We start from the raw sequence: 22,951 nt of genomic DNA on the forward strand, positions 1-22,951 counted from the left end.
AGTCCTCCTGGCAGGGCCGATTGCTCTCGGATCGTGGCAAAAAAATCGGGAGACTCCGCTGGGTCCATTTCTGGCAGAAGTGTTCTGTCAGGCCGAGATGACGAGGCGGACTCAGCTGCGGAGGTTCAGGCAAAAATTTATTTTGAAAACACAGGTTCTTCCGCTGACATGCGGGGATGAAAAAAAGCACAAACAAAAAGCGCTCCAACGGAGGAATGAGTCAGGGTGACTAGAAAGAAAATAAGGTTTCAAACACAAAGCGCTCCAAACGGGAGGTAATGCAAAAACATAAAGCGCTCCACAAGGAGGAAAAATTCAAGCTGGCTAGGATAAAAAGTTACAAACGCAAAGCACTCCAATGGAGGATAATGTACCGAATAACTATGATGCTATGGCGAGAGGCTGACGTGACTGACCTTACATGAAAGACACTTCTGCACAAGACAAGGGGAACTAGGGCATTAAATACACACACAAGGTAATGAGGAACAGGTGGAAACAATAGGTGATTAGATGACAAGAGGAAGGGCAAGTACGCGACTATGAAGAGGGTGAAGCTTTCAAAATAAAACAGGAAGTGACGTGGCATGACACAGGCTAGTATGCTGACAGTTGACCGAACCACATCACACAAACTCACCATAAGATAACTAATGGACATAACGTTCCAAGATGACGTCGCGCCCAGTAAGCCAGTCGTGATCACTTCAAAAGAATGAACAATTCCGTCAAATGTTGTGACTTCTCTGGATGCCTAGTGCATCCTGCTCGAATTGGACCCTAGGCCCAGTTCTTCCCCTCTGTTTGTATCCTGTTTTGTAGCTCATTCCTTGCTATTTTTTGACTGTTCTCGACTTGGAATAAATTGTCAATGGTTTCAAAAGTTGTTGCTAGTTAGTTTCTTTGTTAAGGTTTTTTTTTTTTTTTTTTTCCAGCTAATCAGTGTTCTCGGAGTCAGTGGTTAGAACATAAACACACTGCATTTGTCTAAGAGGTCAATCGCCAACTTTTTAGATTCACGAAAAAGGACTGTTTTTTGTGAATTGAGTCTTCATGTGAAATGTGTTTGTGGCATTGACAATTGGGGGCTAGTTTTATTACATGTGTTTAGATAACTGCACATTTGGTTGTCTTCCTATAGGTGTTTATTTTCTGTAATTTTCCTTTTTGTGGGAGAAATAAGCTGTAGCCCGAATACTCATGTATGTATTATGAGGATTATTTGCCTTGTGTTGTCATGTCCAGAGCAGGTGCTTGGACTTATATTTAGTTAGCTGAGTGGTGGTGGTGGAGGAGGGTGTTGGTGGGAGTGGACTTGGGAAACCAGCGGACTATAAAGCCTGTGCATTTCTAGGAGTTCAGCAACCTCTCCTGCCAGTGTTCTCCTTTTCTCTTCATCGTAGCCTTCGCTGGTTACTTGGCGAAACATGTCAAAGAATCTCTACCCAATCACTGACCCCACCAAGATGGGGCTAGGGCGCTCCATCGCTGTGCTGACATCTGGAGGAGACGCTCAAGGTAAGCAAAATAAAGTTCCCTGGCAGTTGAACTAAAACAAAAATAGATACACTTGTGTGTGTTTGTGCTCTTGGCATTCATTGAGATTATGTGACAGAATTAAAAAAAAAAAAAAAGTTTCTCTGTTTTACAATTGCAACTGGGAAACACCATCCTCATGACTAAGGAGGATGGACTCTCCCTGTCCACCTCCAGGAAGTGACATCATTGATTTCTTTCATATTCTCACACAATACCTACGCCCACCAATCCTACAATTTGTGTCTTTAGGCTAATTTTAGTGGCTGTGACCTTGCTCCAGCACGATGGTGAGACAGTGCTGCCTTCAGTAGCAGCTGTCCAGTGAAACAAGAGCTGCAGCCTGCCAATTTGTCACAACACAAGCACATGCTGTGGCATTTGACATTACGGGGTATTCAGGTGCAAACCATAGGGCGCGCTATTAACGCGTCCTGTCCTTTTCATGGTGCCTATTCTGGCCTTGTCTGCTGACCTTGTAATGAAAGGTCAGCAAAGGCTTGAGATGATTAGTTCTGCAGCTACACAGCTTTATTGCTACGTATGTGCTGATGCTTTTCTAATGACAAAAGCAGGTAAATATTACTGGTTACCAGAAACCGGACCTCTAAAGTTGAATTCCTTAGTCGAACAATAATTATAAACAAAAAAATTACCAACCAGAGTGTTATATATGTATATTATACATATATATATATGTGGCAGAAAACACTCGGGTGAACTGAAGTTCCTCTCTGAGACCCCCAATTTGGCCAACTTTGGATCAATGACATCATTGTCATTGGAAAGCTTAAAATCTCAATTTTCTGGGGGAAGAAAATTTTTGAACAGGAGGGCATTAAAAAAAAAAAAAAAAAAAAAAACTGCGAAACCCTATTTGGAGGTGAGAGCGTGAAAGAGCAGAATTAAAGACACCATGACTTTAATGAGATATTATCGCGTACTTACCTTGTTTCGATCCAAAAAATCCATGTAGCATGTTTCACTGAGTATCAAGACACTGGATTTTTTTGGGTGAAACATGGTAACATAACAAGGGGTCGCGATTCAGAAATCGCAGACTTTAAGGAGTGGTCGAGATTTTTATATATATATATATATATATATATATATATTTGCCCTTTTAAATGTTGTGTTTCAATTTTTCTTTGACTGGATCGATTATTTAACATATCGGAGAAAATGCGACAGTAACAAAAAAAAACAAAAACAATTAAGCGATAGTTATGAGGCAGATATCCGTGACTTTTTTTGCAGACACAATTTTTTTCATTGTGACGTAATTTGTTTAAAAGTTTAAAATATGCGAGTGAATAATTTTTTTGTCGTTTTTTTTTTTTTAATGAAGTATTAGACATCAATGAATGAGTCTAAGCTAAAACTGACAGCCATTTTGAATAATAAATACAATTAATTACCTTCGTTTTATGGCTGGGTTGAAACAAAAGCGGTTGCGTGACGTCTGTAAACAGGGGTTTCCAGGATAAAACGGACAAATTAAAAATAGTTCGGGGGCCTAATGCGCCATGAATCTGCTATGGCAGCATATACTGCAGACATATTGTTCCATCAAACAAAACTGCTCTTTTGGCTTAAAATACAGCAGGTTATTTTAAAGAGGAGTGCAACAGCACAAACTGCTTTTTCAGTCTTGTCTGTGTTTTCCGCTATACATATACTAGTCCTTCTAAAAAAAAAAAAAAATTGCATATTGTGATAAAGTTCATTATTTTCTGTAATGCACTGATAAGACTTTCATAAGTATATTTCAGATTCATTACACACAACTGAAGTAGTTCAAGCCTTTTATTGTTTTAATATTGATGATTTTGGCAAAAAAGTCAAGAAAAAACAAAAATCCCTATCTCAAAAAATTTCATGAAAAGGTACTCTAAATAAGCTACTAACCTAATCATCTGAATCAACGAATTAACTCAAAACCCCTGCGAAAGACTCCTGAGGCTTTTAAAAACTCCCAGCCTGGTTCATTACTCAAAACCGACTGCTGATCTGACTGCTGTCCAGAAGGCCATCATTGACACCCTCAAGCAAGAGGCTAAGACACAGAAAGAAATTTTCCGAGCGACTAGGCTGTTCCCAGAGTGTTGTATCAAGGCACCTCAGTGGGAAGTCTGTGGGAAGGAAAAAGTGTGGCAGGAAACGCTGCACAATCAGAAGAGGGGACCACACCCTGAGAAAGATTGTGGAGAAGGGCCGATTCCAGACCTTGGGGGACCTGCAGAAACAGTGGACTGAGTCTGGAGTAGAAACATCCAGAGCCGCCGTGCACAGATGTGTGTGAAACAGCGGCAGAAGCGCATTACATGGGCTACAGAGAAGCAGCACTGGATTGTTGCTTAGTGGTCCAAAGTACTTTTTTCAGATGAAAGTAAATTTTGCATGTCATTCGGAAATCAAGGTGCCAGACTTTGGAGGAAGACTGGGGAGAAGGAAATGCCAAAATGCCTGAAGTCCAGTGTCAAGTACCCACAGTCAGTGAAGGTCTGGGGTGCCATGCCAGCTGCTGGTTTTGGTCTATTGTGTTTTATCAAGGGCAAGGTCAATGCAGCTAGCTATCAGAAGATTTTGGAGCACTTCATGCTTCCATCTGCTGGAAAGTTTTATGGAGATGAAGATTTAATTTTTCAGCAGGTTGCACCTACTGAAAAATGGCACCTGCTCACAGTGCCAAAACCACTGGTAAATGGTTCACTGACCATGGCATTACTGTGCTCAATTGGCCTGCCAACTCTCCTGACCTGAACCCCATAGAGAATCTGTGGGATATTGTGAGGAGCAAGTTGAGAGACACCAGACCCAACACTGTGGATGAGCTTAAGACCGCTATCGAAGCTTCCTGGGCCTCCATAACACCTCAGCAGTGCCACAGGCTGATTGCCTTCATGCCACGCCCATTTCAAGCAGTTATTTCTGCAAAATGATTCCCGACCAAGTATTGAGTGCATAGCTGATATAATTAATTGAAGGTTGACTTTTTTTGCATTAAAAAACTTTTTTGTATTGGTCGGATGAAATATGCAAATTTTTTGAGATAGGGATTTTTGTTTTTTTTTGTTCGACTTTTTTGTCAAAATCATCAATATTAAAACAAAAGGCTTGAACTACTTCAGTTGTGTGTAATAATGCTGAAATATATGAAAGTCTAATGTTTATCAGTACATTACAGAAAATAATGAACTTTATCACAATATGCTAATTTTTTTAGAAGGACTAGTATATATATAGAGTTACCGCTTAAAGATAAAATAATAGAATATAAGAAGCATGATTTAGCATTGAGGGCATGAAGCAGATGTTTTCCCGAATAACTTCACTCATGTTGCCTATGTACCGCGTACATTAAAAAAAAAAAAAAAAACTTAAATCTAACGATAACATATCAAATAATGACTTGTTCATCGTTTTGTTCTCGAAAATTATTGTATGATAAAGTTACATAGCCTAACGCTTGACAAATTCTTGTAAAACATTTAGATGTTCAACCTGTAATTTCTTGTTGTGACTAAAATGTATCTGCATCTACTAAAAAAAACTACATTAGTCAGCCGTAATTTCCATGCTGGTCCGCCAAAACACAACAGGGTTATCGAAACTCACTTCATTTAATTCAATAAAGAAAAGCAACAGAATCACTAGCCAAGTCCTAAGTGTTCAATTCACAACATTTATTACCTGTCTCACAAGTGTTCAACGGGCCACCAGCTAAAACGCGGTGACCAACCTCCCAGATGTGAATCTGAATATCATGAGCTTTCTTAGATTATGTGTTGATCAATGTTTTAAGTCATGGAGGTGAGTGGGTAGTGATGGATCATAAATCCAATCTTTTACTTATCCAAATTATCCATCTATTATGTTAACTATTCAAATGCAACGCAAACTATTCAGATCTACTTCATAGACTATACAGCCAGAATTGTCTGCACGTCAAAACGGGCCAACTACACAATGACTACTCCATAAGGCATTTTTCAAAATGAATTGAATTTAGCGACAAGTCTAATTCACAAGTCTCAATACAACGCCATGCTCGATGTTTACAAGACAGCCTCAGATTGAGGATGCAGCATATCCTGAGTTCTGTCAAATCATATGAAATAAGGCTACCACAACAACTAGTAAAAGGAGTAGATAATTGAATACCATTAAAGCCGCTACTAAAACAACAAATATACTGCCATGATACATAGAAATACTATGAATAGCAAAATAACAAGGAGCACTGCTTCATCCAGTACAGCTTCTTTTATTAGCACAACTATTGTATTAGTCATGGTAGTACAACTACTACTGCTGCTGACCATAAATTTATGCATGTCATAAAATCCAACAAAATCTCAATTTGTGTGTGTCAGGCATGAACGCTGCTGTCAGAGCCACAGTCAGAGTAGGTCTCTACACTGGAGCTAAAGTATACTTTGTTCATGAGGTAGGAAACAAGATATTGTAGCAAATATACAGTACTTGAAGGCTGGAAATTAAAAGATTCCAAACTGTCTGCTTCAGGGCTACCAGGGCCTCGTCGATGGAGCAGAAAACATTCGGCCGGCCACATGGGAGAGTGTTTCCATGATGCTTCAGCTGGTGAGTTGATGACACATGTGGATTCATCACTCATGATGTAAAAGAAGCTGGGACAAAAGACATTTGCATCAAGTAAGCTTTGTTGAGTTGCAAGAGTGCTCATCAGATTAATTTTTTTTGGTGTGGCTTTAGGGGGGGACAGTCATCGGCAGTGCACGCTGTAAAGACTTTAGAGCAAGGGAAGGCCGCATGAAAGCAGCCTGCAACCTGGTGAAGCTCGGAATCACCAATCTGTGTGTTATCGGAGGTGACGGCAGCCTGACTGGGGCCAATCAGTTCAGGGCAGAGTGGAGTGGACTGCTTGCTGACCTTCTCCGAGCTGGTAAGGAGACATCGTTTTGCATTCACTCCATCAATGATCTCTTTTTTTTTTTTTTTTTTTTTTTTGAATGAACGATCTCCTCGCTCTGAATTATTGTATTAAACAAGGAAAAAGTCCTTTTTTAAATCACACATAACGGTTTCAAAACAAAAAGTTTTTTTTTCACAAAAAAATTAGGGAAAGGATATAACACTTCTCATTATCATGTCATGTGCATCGTTATGAAACGTTTGCAGGTAAGATAACAGATGAAGAAGCCAAAAAGTCCTCCCACCTAAACATCGTGGGCATGGTGGGATCCATCGATAATGACTTTTGTGGTACCGACATGACCATTGGCACGGACTCTGCCCTGCACCGCATCATCGAGGTGGTTGACGCCATCACCACTACTGCACAAAGGTTAGACACAATGTTAATACTACAATTATTTTATTTCTATTTAAGATTTAGTTATATAGGTAAAATCCCAGCGAGATCCATCTCATTTAGTGTGATGTAGTGAGATCTGTTCATGCAGCAACACAAAAATACAATTATAAATAAACACAAAACGGCTTTAACGTAAACTGATTAATACAGTGCCTTGCAAAAGTATTCGGCCCCCTTGAACCTTGCAACCTTTCGCCACATTTCAGGCTTCAAACATAAAGATATAAAATTTTAATTTTTTGTCAAGAATCAACAACAAGTGGGACACAATCGTGAAGTGGAACAAAATTTATTGGATAATTTAAACTTTTTTAACAAATAAAAAACTGAAAAGTGGGGCGTGCAATATTATTCGGCCCCCTTGCGTTAATACTTTGTAGCCCCACGTTTTGCTCCAATTACAGCTGCAAGTCGCTTGGGGTATGTTTCTATCAGTTTTGCACATCGAGAGACTGACATTCTTGCCCATTCTTCCTTGCAAAACAGCTCGAGCTCAGTGAGGTTGGATGGAGAGTGTTTGTGAACAGCAGTCTTCAGCTCTTTCCACAGATTCTCGATTGGATTCAGGTCTGGACTTTGACTTGGCCATTCTAACACCTGGATACGTTTATTTTTTAACCATTCCATTGTAGATTTGGCTTTATGTTTTGGATCATTGTCCTGTTGGAAGATAAATCTCCGTCCCAGTCTCAGGTCTTGTGCAGATACCAACAGGTTTTCTTCCAGAATGTTCCTGTATTTGGCTGCATCCATCTTCCCGTCAATTTTAACCATCTTCCCTGTCCCTGCTGAAGAAAAGCAGGCCCAAACCATGATGCTGCCACCACCATGTAAGACAGTGGGGATGGTGTGTTCAGGGTGATGAGCTGTGTTGCTTTTACGCCAAACATATCGTTTTGCATTGTGGCCAAAAAGTTCAATTTTGGTTTCATCTGACCAGAGCACCTTCTTCCACATGTTTGGTGTGTCTCCCAGGTGGCTTGTGGCAAACTTTAAACGAGACTTTTTATGGATATCTTTGAGAAATGGCTTTCTTCTTGCCACTCTTCCATAAAGGCCAGATTTGTGCAGTGTACGACTGATTGTTGTCCTATGGACAGACTCTCCCACCTCAGCTGTAGATCTCTGCAGTTCATTCAGAGTGATCATGGGCCTCTTGGCTGCATCTCTGATCAGTTTTCTCCTTGTTTGAGAAGAAAGTTTGGAAGGACGGCCGGGTCTTGGTAGATTTGCAGTGGTCTGATGCTCCTTCCATTTCAATATGATGGCTTGCACAGTGCTCCTTGAGATATTTAAAGCTTGGGAAATCTTTTTGTATCCAAATCCGGCTTTAAACTTCTCCACAACAGTATCTCGGACCTGCCTGGTGTGTTCCTTGGTTTTCATAATGCTCTCTGCACTTTAAACAGAACCCTGAGACTATCACAGAGCAGGTGCATTTATACGGAGACTTGATTACACACAGGTGGATTCTATTTATCATCATCGGTCATTTAGGACAACATTGGATCATTCAGAGATCCTCACTGAACTTCTGCTGCACTGAAAGTAAAGGGGCCGAATAATATTGCACGCCCCACTTTTCAGTTTTTTATTTGTTAAAAAAGTTTAAATTATCCAATAAATGTTGTTCCACTTCACGATTGTGTCCCACTTGTTGTTGATTCTTGACAAAAAAATTAAATTTCATATCTTTATGTTTGAAGCCTGAAATGTGGCGAAAGGTTGCAAGATTCAAGGGGGCCGAATACTTTTGCAAGGCACTGTATCATTACTATTCTGACGATTTACGAATGTGCAGTACAATACTGCAGTTATGGTTACCATTATTTGATTATGTGTATTCGCAGCCACCAGAGGACCTTTATCCTGGAAGTGATGGGCAGACACTGTGGGTCAGTAAATCAAATGTTCATTATTTATTTGTCTGTGTGAGAATACAAATTTTATTCAGAAATTTAATTTCATTGGATCTGAAGCTGACCTCACTAGATATGGGTGCAGGAGGCAAATTGCTGACAAATTTTGAAAAGACCCATAATACGAATAATAACAAAAAAGCCCAAGAACAACCTTGAAGGAAAAGGAGAAGAAGGTGGAAGTACAATTCCATTCAAAGCTCGGGGTCACCCAGAAATTTTTATGTTTTCATTTTTATGTTTTTATGTAATCTTTTTTTTTTTCTTCGAGAAACAAAACTATGCTAATCTTTCAAGAGTTGCATGTTTGTGTCTACCCCTGACTTCAAGGTACTTGGCACTGGTGTCGGCTCTGGCCTGCGGTGCAGACTGGGTGTTCATTCCAGAGATGCCACCAGATGACGGTTGGGAGGAACACTTGTTCAGGAGGCTAGCAGATGTACGACTTTCCCTGCTCGCGGTTCACAGTCCGCTGCTGTCCGTAGGTCACCTTGAATGATGTGTGACACTAACAATAGTTTGTGTTTTCAGCAACGGGCAAGAGGTTCTCGACTGAATGTGATCATTGTTGCTGAGGGTGCGATGTCCCGGGATGGGAAACCCATTTCATCGGACCACATTAAAAAGGCAAGGCCCGCATGGTGAATGTACTACACAGTGTTCCAAATGTGTAGTTTTATTTATTGTGTACAGTTCGATGTAACGTTAACTATAAAAGGCAGTATTAATAAACAAAGAAAAGGGAGGGGTCATTTAAGTAGCGAAATATATCACTAGTGTGATGTATACTACATAACATATCTGTATTAATATCTATCATATATACAGTGGGGCAAATAAGTATTTAGTCAACCACTGATTGTGCAAGTTCTCCCACTTGAAAATATTAGAGAGGCCTGTAATTGTCAACATGGGTAAACCTCAACCATGAGAGACAGAATGTGGGAAAAATAACAAGAAAATCACATTGTTTGATTTTTAAAGAATTTATTTGCAAATCATGATGGAAAATAAGTATTTGGTCAATACCAAAAGTTCATCTCAATACTTTGTTATGTACCCTTTGTTGGCAATAACTGAGGCCAAACGTTTTCTGTAACTCTTCACAAGTTTTTCACACACTGTTGCTGGTATTTTGGCCCATTCCTCCATGCAGATCTCCTCTAAAGCAGTGTTGTTTTGGGGCTGTCGTTGGGCAACACAGACTTTCAACTCCCTCCACAGATTTTCTATGGAGTTGAGATCTGGAGACTGGCTAAGCCACTCCAGGACCTTGAAATGCTTCTTACGAAGCCACTCCTTTGTTGCCCTGGCTGTGTGGTTGGGATCATTGTCATGCTGAAAGACCCAGCCACGTCTCATCTTCAATGCCCTTGCTGATGGAAGGAGATTTTCACTCATATCTCTCAATACATGGCCCCATTCATTCTTTCCTTTACACAGATCAGTCGTCCTGGTCCCTTGGCAGAAAAACAGCCCCAAATTGTGATGTTTCCACCCCCATGCTTCACAGTGGGTATGGTGTTCTTCGGATGCAATTCAGTATTCTTTCTCCTCCAAACACGAGAACCTGTGTTTCTACCAAAAAAACTCTATTTTGGTTTCATCTGACCATAACACATTCTCCCAGTCCTCTTCTGGATCATCCAAATGCTCTCTAGCGAACCGCAGACGGGCCTGGACGTGTACTTGCTTCAGCAGGGGGACACGTCTGGCAGTGTAGGATTTGAGTCCCTGGCGGCGCATTGTGTTACTGATAGTAGCCTTTGTTACTGTGGTCCCAGCTCTCTGTAGGTCATTCACTAGGTCCCCCCGTGTGGTTCTGGGATTTTTGCTCACCGTTCTTGTTATCATTTTGACACTACGGGGTGAGATCTTGCATGGAGCCCCAGATTGAGGGAGATTATCAGTGGTCTTTTATGTCTTCCATTTTCTAATAATTGCTCCCACTGTTGATTTCTTTACACCAAGCGTTTTACCTATTGCAGATTCAGTCTTCCCAGCCTGGTGCAGTTCTACAATTTTGTCTCTGATGTCCTTCGACAGCTCTTTGGTCTTGGCCATAGTGGAGTTTGGAGTGTGACTGACTGATATTGTGGACAGGTGACTTTTATACCGATAATGAGTTAAAACAGGTGCCATTAATACAGGTTACGAGTGGAGCCTCGTTAGACCTCGTTAAAAGTTAGACCTCTTTGACAGCCAGAAGTCTTGCTTGTTTGTAGGTGACCAAATACTTATTTTCCACTCTAATTTTGAAATAAATTCTTTAAAAATCAAACAATGTGATTTTCTGTTTTTTTTCCCCACATTCTGTCTCTCATGGTTGAGGTTTACCCATGTTGACAATTACAGGCCTCTCTCATCTTTTCAAGTAGGAGAACTTGCACAATTGGTGGTTGACTAAATACTTATTTGCCCACTGTATTTTTTTTCCATTATTATTTTGTGCAACAATCTGCAATGAAAATGCCCAGAAAGTCATTTTTCAAGCTACTTTAGTTTAATATGCAGCTGACTGGATCTTATTTGAATATTCTTTGCTCTGATTGACCATCAGTGGCTTTGGTGTGTCAGTGGGAAGCTCGTGAGCACTGGCAATGCATAGTTACTTTGACACATAGCGGAGACGTGGAATACAACTGTATTTCAATGATATAAACATTCATTATTTCACAAGTATACATAAATAAAACATTCAATCACTTCACACTCAAGCTTCAGTGGGGTTCTGTGTACACTTGCACGCAAAGAGGCGTATTTCAGTCAGAAGGCAAGATTTCACTAGGACTTCCTGGTTCCAAAATTCTTGGATATTATTTTAATATTTCTTCCTAAAGAAATCGATCGAGGACCAGGCAAAGAGGCCAACATTGCCTCTCGTGTGGCTAATCGGCAAACAGCGACGAAGGGGTGGAAGTCGTGAGAATAAAAAGTGACAAAGACAGGAACTAGTTGTGCGACAAATTTGTTGTACTAAACCACAGCAAATGCACATGTATAAATTTAAAGTCTGCATTATTTATATACTGTATGCTTGTTTCAGCTCAGTTTAAACCAGGAAGTAGCGACAAGCTTGCCTGCCTCCTCGGCACTCCCGCTTCTAGAGAGCGTGGAGGAAGAATGAAGAGGGCGGGTACTGGCATAATAAGGCACCGTGTAATGTCATATTGTGACCAATTTCAAAACCTACCGTTTGAAGAGTGATTTAACTTGCAAGCGTGATTGAATCAGATTTAAAAAAAACAAAACACCAATAACAACTTGGGCACACTCCCATTTACTGTATCATCTTATGAATGAAACAGTTTAAAATACTGTATTGGAAAATGACTTTAGAGCCTTATTAAGACTCTAGCATTTGGAAGTACGTATTTTGTGGGGAGTTTTCTGGATCTCGGTCGTAGCAATGATACCTAATTAGCATCTGACATTTGACCAGTGTATGGTTTGACTGCATTCATTGGACACACGCACATCACCTTAGAGTGGACAGAATGGCTTGTTTTTTCATAATTTTAATGGCTAATATTTGCTTATCTGTAACATTATTACCGAAACATTTTTATGTTTACCATTTTAATAGGTATTTGTCTGTGAAGCGCCCTTTGTGGGATTATTTTTGTTTTTGGAGCGTGGGGGGGTGATTTAGGTCTATCAATAAGTTTGACTTGTCCAGTTGGCTCAATTTGCAAACCTGTGTTACACTGCATAATAAAGACAGGCAAAAATAATCATTTTTTTTTTCATGTTTTGTAGAGTGCACTACTGGTAACACTAATAGATTGATTTATGGTTCTCCAGCTGGTAACTGACAGACTTGGTTTTGATACGCGCACCACTGTTCTTGGACATGTACAGAGGGGAGGGACACCCTCTGCCTTTGACAGAATCTTGGTCAGTACCTCAATCAAACCTCCTTACATTACTCATTTACTGCAATATACAGTATGTACATTCAATGTCTATTGTCGTTATTGGCAGCCATTAAGTTAAAATTGGCACACTTTCTAAATCACCTTTATTCTGTTACCGTGTGTATATTTCTTGCATCCATATTTTTTAGCTAAACTGTACACCTATATACCTTCTGATATGTTGAATTTACCCAGTTTTATCCGGTTGTTGGAAGAGTGAAGACAAACAAAACCACAAATGGATGCCTTAAAATAATAAAGATTGTGACTGTGGTTTTGTATGTTTGTCCCCTCCAGGGCAGCAGAATGGGCGTTGAGGCAGTGATGGCTCTGCTGGAAGCCACACCAGACACCCCGGCCTGTGTGGTCAGCCTGTCTGGCAACCAGGCAGTGAGGCTCCCACTCATGGAGTGTGTTCAAGTGGTATGTTTGCTTATTTATTCTGTGAGGGAAAGGAAAATAAGACAGCTGACTACCAGGCAAGTGCACAATAAAGTTAAAACACTGCATCACAAAACTGCTATAAAGTTAAAATACGCACCCTGTAAGACAACTCATAGACACAAATGGGGAGTTTGAATGTGAAAGGATTTAAAGTGCTCATAGATGTGACTGTAAATCATATTCCCGTTTTTGCTATTTCTGCTTTTCAGACCAAAGATGTGACTGCTGCCATGGCTGAAGGCAGATTCGATGATGCTATCAAGCTTAGAGGAAAGTAAGATGTTCACACCAAATAAATTTATGTTAATATTATTGTTGCTGTTAATCTCAAATACAGTATTAACAACACAGAAACAGAATCGGCCCAAAGAATAATTTTTACTTAACTGCAGGAGCTTTGAAAACAACTGGAACACATACAAGCTGTTGGCCCACATTAACCCTCCAGATGTTAAAGTAAGGACCTAATCTAATTATGTCTAATCGACAAGTGTTGCTGATGGGAAATACTGGTGTACGGAATGCATGCTCAAAATGTCTGTATTTTCTGCAAAATGATCGCACACAGGAAACAAAGAATAAAATCCTGACATTACTATTGTTTTTTTCAATAAAGATGTCAGTTTTTTGGGGGAAAAAACATTTTTGGGCAGAGGGTGTTAAACTGTCATATTTTTTTCAGGGATCATCTCAAATAAAAATCGTATTATTCTAAAGAAACATTTTTTCCCCCAAAGCAATAAAGTTATCTCACGTAATCTTTGCTAAAAAAGTAAAATGACAAAAAGTGGGAAAAGTGCTGTTTTTTTTTTTTTTTTTAAAGAAAATATATTCCTGGAAATTGTATTTTTTCAAGAATGCAACAATAATATCAAGTTGTAATCCTTGAGAAAGCATATTTGTCAAAGAAAAATAGTTTTAAGTGGAAGTCTTTGAGGTTCCTCCACCCCATAAAAATGGTTATACTTTTAATTTTTGAAAAAAAAAAAAAAAAAAAAAAATTCAGCAAATTAATTTGCATTTTTATGAGACTGGAGTTGGATTGAGGAAGTACATTTTTCTAATGCAAAAGTGGAGGTCTATAAATTTCAAGACATTAGAATTTAGAAGAGAAAGTTAAATTACTGCACACTTTGGAATTTTTAAGCTATTGCTCACGCTTTTTACAGGAAGCGCAATTACCATGCAAATGCACAAGTTCACATGCATCTGGCAGCACTGTTCATCACTTCCTGTATATGTAACTGCTTTCAATTCAAGTTACCTATGACTCCCTTGTACCAGAGCAACATCAATGTGGCCATAATAAATATTGGCGCTCCTTGTGCTGGCATGAATGCAGCTGTGCGTGCAGCCGTCAGGATGGGCATCATCCAGGGTCACAACATGCTGGCTGTCCATGACGGCTTTGACGGCCTCGCACACGGACAGGTAGCTGCAGTCGCTTATTGTATACACACCTACTTTGACCTAGCGGCTTCGACCTAGCTTATGTTTAATAACTCTAATCTGCACAATTCTAGTGTTAGTTCAAGTACTGTTTTGTATGTATTGTGACCATTCATGTCCTCTCTCCTACTTCAGATTGAGCCTATCAACTGGACTTCAGTGAGCGGTTGGACTGGTTTGGGAGGCTCAATGTTGGGCACAAAGAGGTAAACACGCACACACACACACATACTATATATATGTATACCGGTATACACATTTTATATATGGTGGAAAACACAGACAAGGCTGAAAAAGCAGTTTCTGCTCTTGCACCCCTCTTTAAAATAAACTGCTGTATTTTAAGCCAAAAGAACTGTTGTGTTTGAAAGAACAATATGTCTATATAGTGCCATAGCAGATTCATGGCGCATTAAGTTCCCGAACTATTTTTAATTTGTCAGTTTTACCATGGAGACCTCCATTTATAGACGTCGCGCAACCGCTTTTGTTTCCACCTAGCCATAAAAAGAAGGTAAGTAATCGTATTTTTTAATTGAAATGTCTGTTACTTTTAGCTTAGATATCATTAATTGATGTCTAATATCTAATTTTAAAAAAACGACTTTAAAAAATTATTCACTCGCATATTTTAAACTTTTAAACAAATTACGTCACAATTAAAAAATTAACGTCTGTGAAAAAGTCAAAGATATCTACCTCATAACTATTGCTTCGTTGTATTTTTTTGTTACTGTTGCATTTTCCCCAATATTTTAGATGATAAATAATCGATCCAAACAAAGAAGAAAAAAAGTTTAAAAGGGTAAATATATGAAAAAGAACATCTCGACCACTCCTTATGTGTGTGTATATATATATACAGTGCCTTGCAAAGATATTCGGCCCCCTTGAACCTTGCAACCTTTCGCCACATTTCAGGCTTCAAACATAAAGATATAAAATTTTAATTTTTTGTCAAGAATCAACAACAAGTGGGACACAATCGTGAAGTGGAACAAAATTTATTGGATAATTTAAACTTTTTTAACAAATAAAAAACTGAAAAGTGGGGCGTGCAATATTATTCGGCCCCCTTGCGTTAATACTTTGTAGCGCCACCTTTTGCTCCAATTACAGCTGCAAGTTGTATGTTTCTATCAGTTTTGCACATCGAGAGACTGACATTCTTGCCCATTCTTCCTTGCAAAACAGCTCGAGCTCAGTGAGGTTGGATGGAGAGTGTTGGTGAACAGCAGTCTTCAGCTCTTTCCACAGATTCTCGATTGGATTCAGGTCTGGACTTTGACTTGGCCATTCTAACACCTGGATACGTTTATTTTTTAACCCTTCCATTGTAGATTTGGCTTTATGTTTTGGATCATTGTCCTGTTGGAAGATAAATCTCCGTCCCAGTCTCAGGTCTTGTGCAGATACCAACAGGTTTTCTTCCAGAATGTTCCTGTATTTGGCTGCATCCATCTTCCCGTCAATTTTAACCATCTTCCTTGTCCCTGCTGAAGAAAAGCAGGCCCAAACCATGATGCTGCCACCACCATGTTTGACAGTGGGGATGGTGTGTTCAGGGTGATGAGCTGTGTTGCTTTTACACCAAACATATCGTTTTGCATTGTGGCCAAAAAGTTCAATTTTGGTTTCATCTGACCAGAGCACCTTCTTCCACATGTTTGGTGTGTCTCCCAGGTGGCTTGTGGCAAACTTTAAACGAGACTTTTTATGGATATCTTTGAGGAATGGCTTTCTTCTTGCCACTCTTCCATAAAGGCCAGATTTGTGCAGTGTACGACTGATTGTTGTCCTATGGACAGACTCTCCCACCTCAGCTGTAGATCTCTGCAGTTCATCCAGATTGATCATGGGCCTCTTGGCTGCATCTCTGATCAGTTTTCTCCTTGTTTGAGAAGAAAGTTTGGAAGGACGGCCGGGTCTTGGTAGATTTGCAGTGGTCTGATGCTCCTTCCATTTCAATATGATGGCTTGCACAGTGCTCCTTGAGATGTTTAAAGCTTGGGAAATCTTTTTGTATCCAAATCCGGCTCTAAACTTCTTCACAACAGTATCTCGGACCTGCCTGGTGTGTTCCTTGGTTTTCATAATGCTCTCTGCACTTTAAACAGAACCCTGAGACTATCACAGAGCAGATGCATTTATACGGAGACTTGATTACACACAGGTGGATTCTATTTATCATCATCGGTCACTTAGGACAACATTGGATCATTCAGAGATCCTCACTGAACTTCTGGAGTGAGTTTGCTGCACTGAAAGTAAAGGGGCCGAATAATATTGCACGCCCCACTTTTCAGTTTTTTATTTGTTAAAAAAGTTTAAATTATCCAATAAATGTTGTTCCACTTCACGATTGTGTCCCACTTGTTGTTGATTCTTGACAAAAAAATTAAATTTCATATCTTTGTTTGAAGCCTGAAATGTGGCGAAAGGTTGCAAGATTCAAGGGGGGCGAATACTTTTGCAAGGCACTGTATATAAGTAAAAAAAATACTAGCTGTGATGATAGTGTTAATACTGTAGGTTAACTTTTCTTGTCTTGCATTGAGTGGCAAGACAAAAAGCAAAATAAACTTGTGGACTTAATCCTTTAGAATAATTCATGCTATCTCCTCCTCAAGTTCAGTTTGACTAACTTCAAGTTTGGTAAACTCCAAATTGATTCCCACATTATGTGTGATTTCTGTATAAGTAATCAATGTTAAATTCCTATTTTTTCACCATCTGTCATAATGCATGTCATGTTGATTTCTTCTGTTCACCCACCCAAAAAAGAACACTTCCAGGTAAACTGATGGAGGAAATAAGCCAGAAAATTGCTAAATTTAACATCCACGCCTTGGTCATCATCGGAGGATTTGAGGTAGGATTTTGCTATTGTTTTCAGTGATACCACATAATTTTCCAGATAAAAAGAACCACAGCTGCTGATAACAAGATAAAAAAAAATAACAACAGCAGCCAATCTGGTGGTGGTGTTGAATGAGTTCATATTTAGTGAAGGAGAGCAGGTCAAATTTATCCAAGTGATCTTACAAGGAGTTTTAAAAGACGATGGTTGTATTAGTAATTGTTACTTAACAATGGGACTGCACTGGGTTATGTGTCTCACAGGCCTACGTGGGAGGCCTGGAGATGGTTCAGGCCCGAGAGAAGTACGAGGAAATGTGCATCCCCATGGTTGTAATCCCTGCCACAGTCTCCAACAATGTCCCTGGCTCTGACTTCAGCATTGGGGCGGACACTGCTCTGAACACTATCACCTCTGTTAGTAGCTGGACTAGCGCTATCCACATACAAAAGTATGCTCACACGCTTCTCTTTTGTTGCAGACGTGCGACAGAATCAAGCAGTCGGCAGCAGGGACCAAACGTCGTGTGTTCCTTGTCGAGACGATGGGCGGATACTGCGGCTACTTAGCCACAATGGCTGGACTAGCAGCCGGGGCAGACGCTGCATACATATTTGAGGAGAAATTTAACATTAAAGACTTGGAGGTGAGCATGTGATGGTGGAGAAAGCCTAGAAAGCATAGATTGGATTGTGGATGATTACCATGCTGTTTGTCGCCAGAGGAATGTTGAGCATCTTGTGGAGAAGATGAAGACAACAGTCAAGAGAGGCTTGATTCTCAGGTAGAACAGATAGGAGCGGGAAGGGATCATTATTACTTTTTATGAACTGTATTGACCCTACCTTTAAAATTATAACACAATTACATATTCATGATTTAATGCTGCAATCCAATTAATTGTCCTGTTTTTTTCTCATGTACCTGACTTGGTCCCCGGGAGGAACTATAGTAAAGTCATGTAGACACAAATGAAGACAAATAGTACACCTTCTACTACATAAGTAGCAAGTGACTGTTAAACACGCGGATATTGGTATTATTTCATATACATCGGATCAAAATACCTGTCAGTATTGTCAAGTTTGTCATTTAAATGTGTGGCTTCACCGATATCCATTGCTTTTAAAACTGCAAATATCAACGCTAACTCTAAGCAAGTCAATGGCGTTTAACATTGATTAAGCTAAATTGGATGTCCAAGTAGCTTTCAAGAATGCATACAGTATATGAAGTAACGATATTACTGTACAAAGTGGATGAAAAGAAATTACAGGGTCCTCTTTTAATAGCGGTAAGGTAATATACTACAGTATAAATGATAGCACATTATATTGTAGGATAGATGCGTAACTATACCTGGAAAGTGGCAGTTTTGGCAAAAGATGACAAACTCATACTTTTGAATTTCCCCAAAATGAGCCTCAATGGGCAGCAGATGTACTTAACGGCTATGCAACAGTCTAATTCTATTGTGGGTGGATCATGGCGGAAAGTTTGTTGATCATAATCCATCATGATTTCTTTCTGTACAAATGAACAATGCCATTGTGGTTCTTCCTTCTGCAGGAATGAGAACTCAAATGCAAACTATACCACAGATTTCATCTTCAACTTGTACTCTGAGGAAGGTAAAGGCGTCTTTGACTGTCGCAAAAATGTGCTCGGACACATGCAACAGGTAGGTTTGCTGGGTCCAAGAGTTCACTGACCTTTATGCATGTGCACCTGACCACCTTTCTGTCCCACTGAAGGGTGGCACTCCAACACCTTTTGACAGGAATTTTGGTACAAAGATGGGCGCCAAGTCTGTCCTATGGCTGACTGAGAAGTTGAAAGAATGCTACAGACACGGTGAGGTTGTCTCTTTTAACAAGCATGAGTGTGCTTCAGTACACTACAGGCTGAAAGCTGTGGTATCACTAATTATGCTTACGACAACTGTATGTACCACAGAAGTGGCTAGGAATACCTGAGTAATGTGCAAATGAACAGTGAAAAGCGATGTGGAAATTTCGAGCACTTCTAGAGCACACATGCCTTCTACTTCAATTCAATTTAATTTAATTTATTCACACATTTATATTTACAAAGTGTACATCATATCATAATGCTGAGCTAGGATCATGTCGGTCAGGTCTTCTTAAGAAGCTTGGTCCGCAATTCATCAATCAGCTCCAAAAAAAAAAAAAAAAAAAAATCACTAATCGGGCTCCCAAGATCGATGCGTACACATCCCATGAATATACCCACCAAATTTCATTTTGACCCACCCATTCACGAATAATGAAGGAGTAGCAATCTGAATTCCGCAATTAATTATTGTAATTATCAGTCCTAAGTAAAAAGGAAAATAGGATCTATGTGTATACAAGCTGAGAATTTCATTCTAACCAAGGGCGTAGATTTGGTCTCAATATTGTTAGGGACGATATAACAGCATAACCTGCATGTACACTTTTTACTGGGGACGGGACATTAATAAGATCAAACAGATTGGGTAAAAAGGGGTCAGCCAGGCTACACTTCTCACGAATATGAACCTAATTAATTGATAGGCTAAATGATTAATGCAAAGTAAATCTGTATAGACTTATACTAACTTACACATTGCAAATTTATAACGTCTTAATCTGATATTTTTTCTTACATCTAGTCGAATTGTTTTATCCATCTTGTTTTGACTGTTAAAGGCTAGTTAACAGATTAATGCGTCAGAATGTTCCATTAACTTTAAGTAAATATTACTATATGGTCCTAGAAAGCCGACACATCTAAAGGTTGGTCATTTTTCACCTAAATCTAGAAAAAAATGATTTCAAATAATGTTTTGAACAATATCTTTTCTTGAATTAACCCATTTCTGACAAGATTTTAAAGAAATAAATGTACAAACATTTTGCTTAGAATAAGTCTGTTTAGCTTTTTTTTTCAGCTAGCTACTTTTCTTATTTCAAGGAATCTAAGTAAAATTTACTTGAATCAATGGCAGATAATTTCACTCATTTCTAGTAAATTTACACAGAAAACAAGGGAATTTGTTTGTTTTTTTCTTCCAGTTTTAAGATGGTGGGTTTTTGCAGCGCATATGTATTGGTTCACGTGTTATACCGTTCGATTCAAACATTTGTTTTCAAAAACTACTCAAGACACATTTTTAAAACTTCCAGAATAAATTTCTGGGTTTTATTAGCAAATTTAAACTGCAATATTTGAACACAAATCATATTAACATACACAAGAAACTTCTTAATATTCTCTTAACAATCCAGGAATGCAAAAACAAATAATAATAATAAACATTTGCCTTAAGACCCATAAAAATTGTCTGTCTAAATAAATTAAATGTCACAAAAAACCTCTTAGTCAGGGAATAACAAAAATAAAAATGGAGCCCTCCGTCAGGTAAAACACTACTGCTTTTGTCCACTAGCACAGCCAAACTCAACAAAATAATGAAAGCTCCTTTAGGCTCCTTGAAGATCACATAAATAAACATTAAATTGAAAACTGGGGAGAAGGGGGTAAACCTTGGCTCACTACATTTCTTACAGTTTAATTAACACTAACAGTAGAAAACATACAGGAGTATATTTCTCTAAAAGCAGCTTCTTCCTCGAGTTTAAGAAATTCACACAGATTAATGTTATGCTAACTCTGATGCAGGTCGGACTTTCATGGGAACATTAGTGGTGTGTTCCCCACCTCCACAACATTGACAACGACTTTTTGCATTACTTACAGGGGCTGCTGCTGGTGGAAAAAAATGTTTTAATATCCATCGTCTTTGAAGGGGGCGGAATATTGTATTTGTTGGGCGGGGGTCAAGTCATCAGCCAATCAAACGTGTGTTGGAGGGAAAAAAATGGACTGGCACATTCAGCAAGTGAAAAGGGGTCAATGTAAATCTGAACATAATGAAAATAATTCACTTAATAATGTTATGGTCTATTCTATCCTTACAACATATAGGGGAAGACGATCTAAGAAGGTAGGTATAGGTCATTTAGAAGATCTAAATTACCATATATAACTGAAGTCATTGTATAATGCAAATAAGGTTGCTTAAAAGTTGGTCAGGACAATTTGAGCATCCTGAAAAGTTGATAGTGTTATGTCCCTATACAGTCTCTATGCAAACCTACGCCCTTGATTCTAACCGTCCACAAATAACGGAGAACTAGCAATTTTAGTTGGTGTCTTCCCCAAGAAGAACGAACCAAGCAAGTTTTTGAGACCTTCCTGCGGTTTCATGATCGTTTGAGGATAGATTTTAGCTCTACTTTGATGTGGTGCATTTTACACACAACTGAAGTTAACGCTTCTGTGGTCCTTATAGGTCGCATCTTTGCCAATACACCAAACTCTGCCTGTGTGCTGGGCATGAAAAAGAGGGCACTCACCTTCCAGCCACTCGCTGAACTTAAAGAGGACACAGACTTTGAGTATGATGTTCACACTGACAACACAACGCATGAATGAGTATTGTGGAGTATTCTAGGCTAAATTCTCCACCTGTCCCACCCCTATTTGTTTCAGGCACCGCATTCCAAAGTCACAGTGGTGGTTGAAGATACGGCCCATCATGAAGATCCTGGCCAAGTACGACATCAAATTGGATACATCGGAACATGCTGACATGGAGCATGTTATCAAGAAAAGGGGCCCCTTTAGCACCTGATAGATGAAAACACAAAGAGTCTTTGTATTGTTAAGCATGTTCATGTATATATTCAGAAAAAAATATAAAGGGAAAGATTGAAACACTTTTAAGTGTGTGGTTATTTTCTAACTAACCGTATCGTGGCAGTTGAAAGTACTTAGTAAGGTTGACCATCCTCCCAGTAGGAACTAAAATCAAGTGTTTTCTATAACTGGAAATGTCTTAGTCGAATTGTTCTTTTATTCCAGACAATACAACAACACAGAAGGATACTTGAGCATGCCACAGCATTTTCAGGGGTTTTCAAATCAGGACATTTCTTCAGCGACTTTAAAGAGCATATGACACGAGAAAAAAAAGTCTTAAATGGCATTATTATGTGAATTAGAATCATATTTTGAGACGATTCGACTATATACAACAATTTAGCAAAGCACAGATGTTGAGAAATTAGTCTTTTAATCTGCCGGTTAGCCACGCCTACCATTATAAGGCTTTAGCTTCCCCAACAGGTGGATGACGTCAGCGGTAGACTGGGCTCATCGGTTTTACTATTCAGCCCATTGAGGGGGAATTATTCAGAATGAGGAAAACGCGACGAAGAGAGCCGCAAAATGTCCTTGTTTCAGTCTCTCTACTCCAATATTTTTACAGGATATTCTTTTTATCCAAGTATTTTTCCCCAATAGCTATATAAATGGCTTGAGAAGGACCAGTCAGCCCGTCGAGGGGGAACTATTCACAACGAGGAAAACGCGACGAAGAGAGCGGCAAAATGTCATTGTTTCTGTCTCTTTACTTCAA

General features: G+C 39.3%; 1 protein-coding gene across 1 annotated transcript; it reads left to right on the forward strand.

The window, feature by feature from the left end:
* The first annotated feature begins 1,376 nt into the window (after positions 1-1,376).
* On the forward strand, positions 1,377-22,243 carry pfkma (phosphofructokinase, muscle a). Its single transcript, XM_057830534.1, has 22 exons — positions 1,377-1,518; positions 5,913-5,986; positions 6,064-6,141; positions 6,274-6,463; positions 6,700-6,865; positions 8,746-8,790; positions 9,145-9,253; positions 9,346-9,441; positions 12,619-12,711; positions 13,029-13,154; positions 13,385-13,449; positions 13,568-13,631; positions 14,460-14,606; positions 14,760-14,830; positions 17,409-17,496; positions 17,748-17,900; positions 17,966-18,130; positions 18,207-18,268; positions 19,054-19,165; positions 19,239-19,338; positions 21,824-21,929; positions 22,024-22,243. Exons 1-22 carry the CDS (start codon positions 1,428-1,430, stop codon positions 22,163-22,165), a joined length of 2,343 nt encoding a protein of 780 aa, XP_057686517.1. The 5' UTR covers positions 1,377-1,427; the 3' UTR covers positions 22,166-22,243.
* Positions 22,244-22,951: the final 708 nt, after the last annotated feature.

Source organism: Corythoichthys intestinalis, chromosome 2 (genome assembly GCF_030265065.1).
Source record: "Corythoichthys intestinalis isolate RoL2023-P3 chromosome 2, ASM3026506v1, whole genome shotgun sequence".
Taxonomy (NCBI): domain Eukaryota; kingdom Metazoa; phylum Chordata; class Actinopteri; order Syngnathiformes; family Syngnathidae; genus Corythoichthys; species Corythoichthys intestinalis.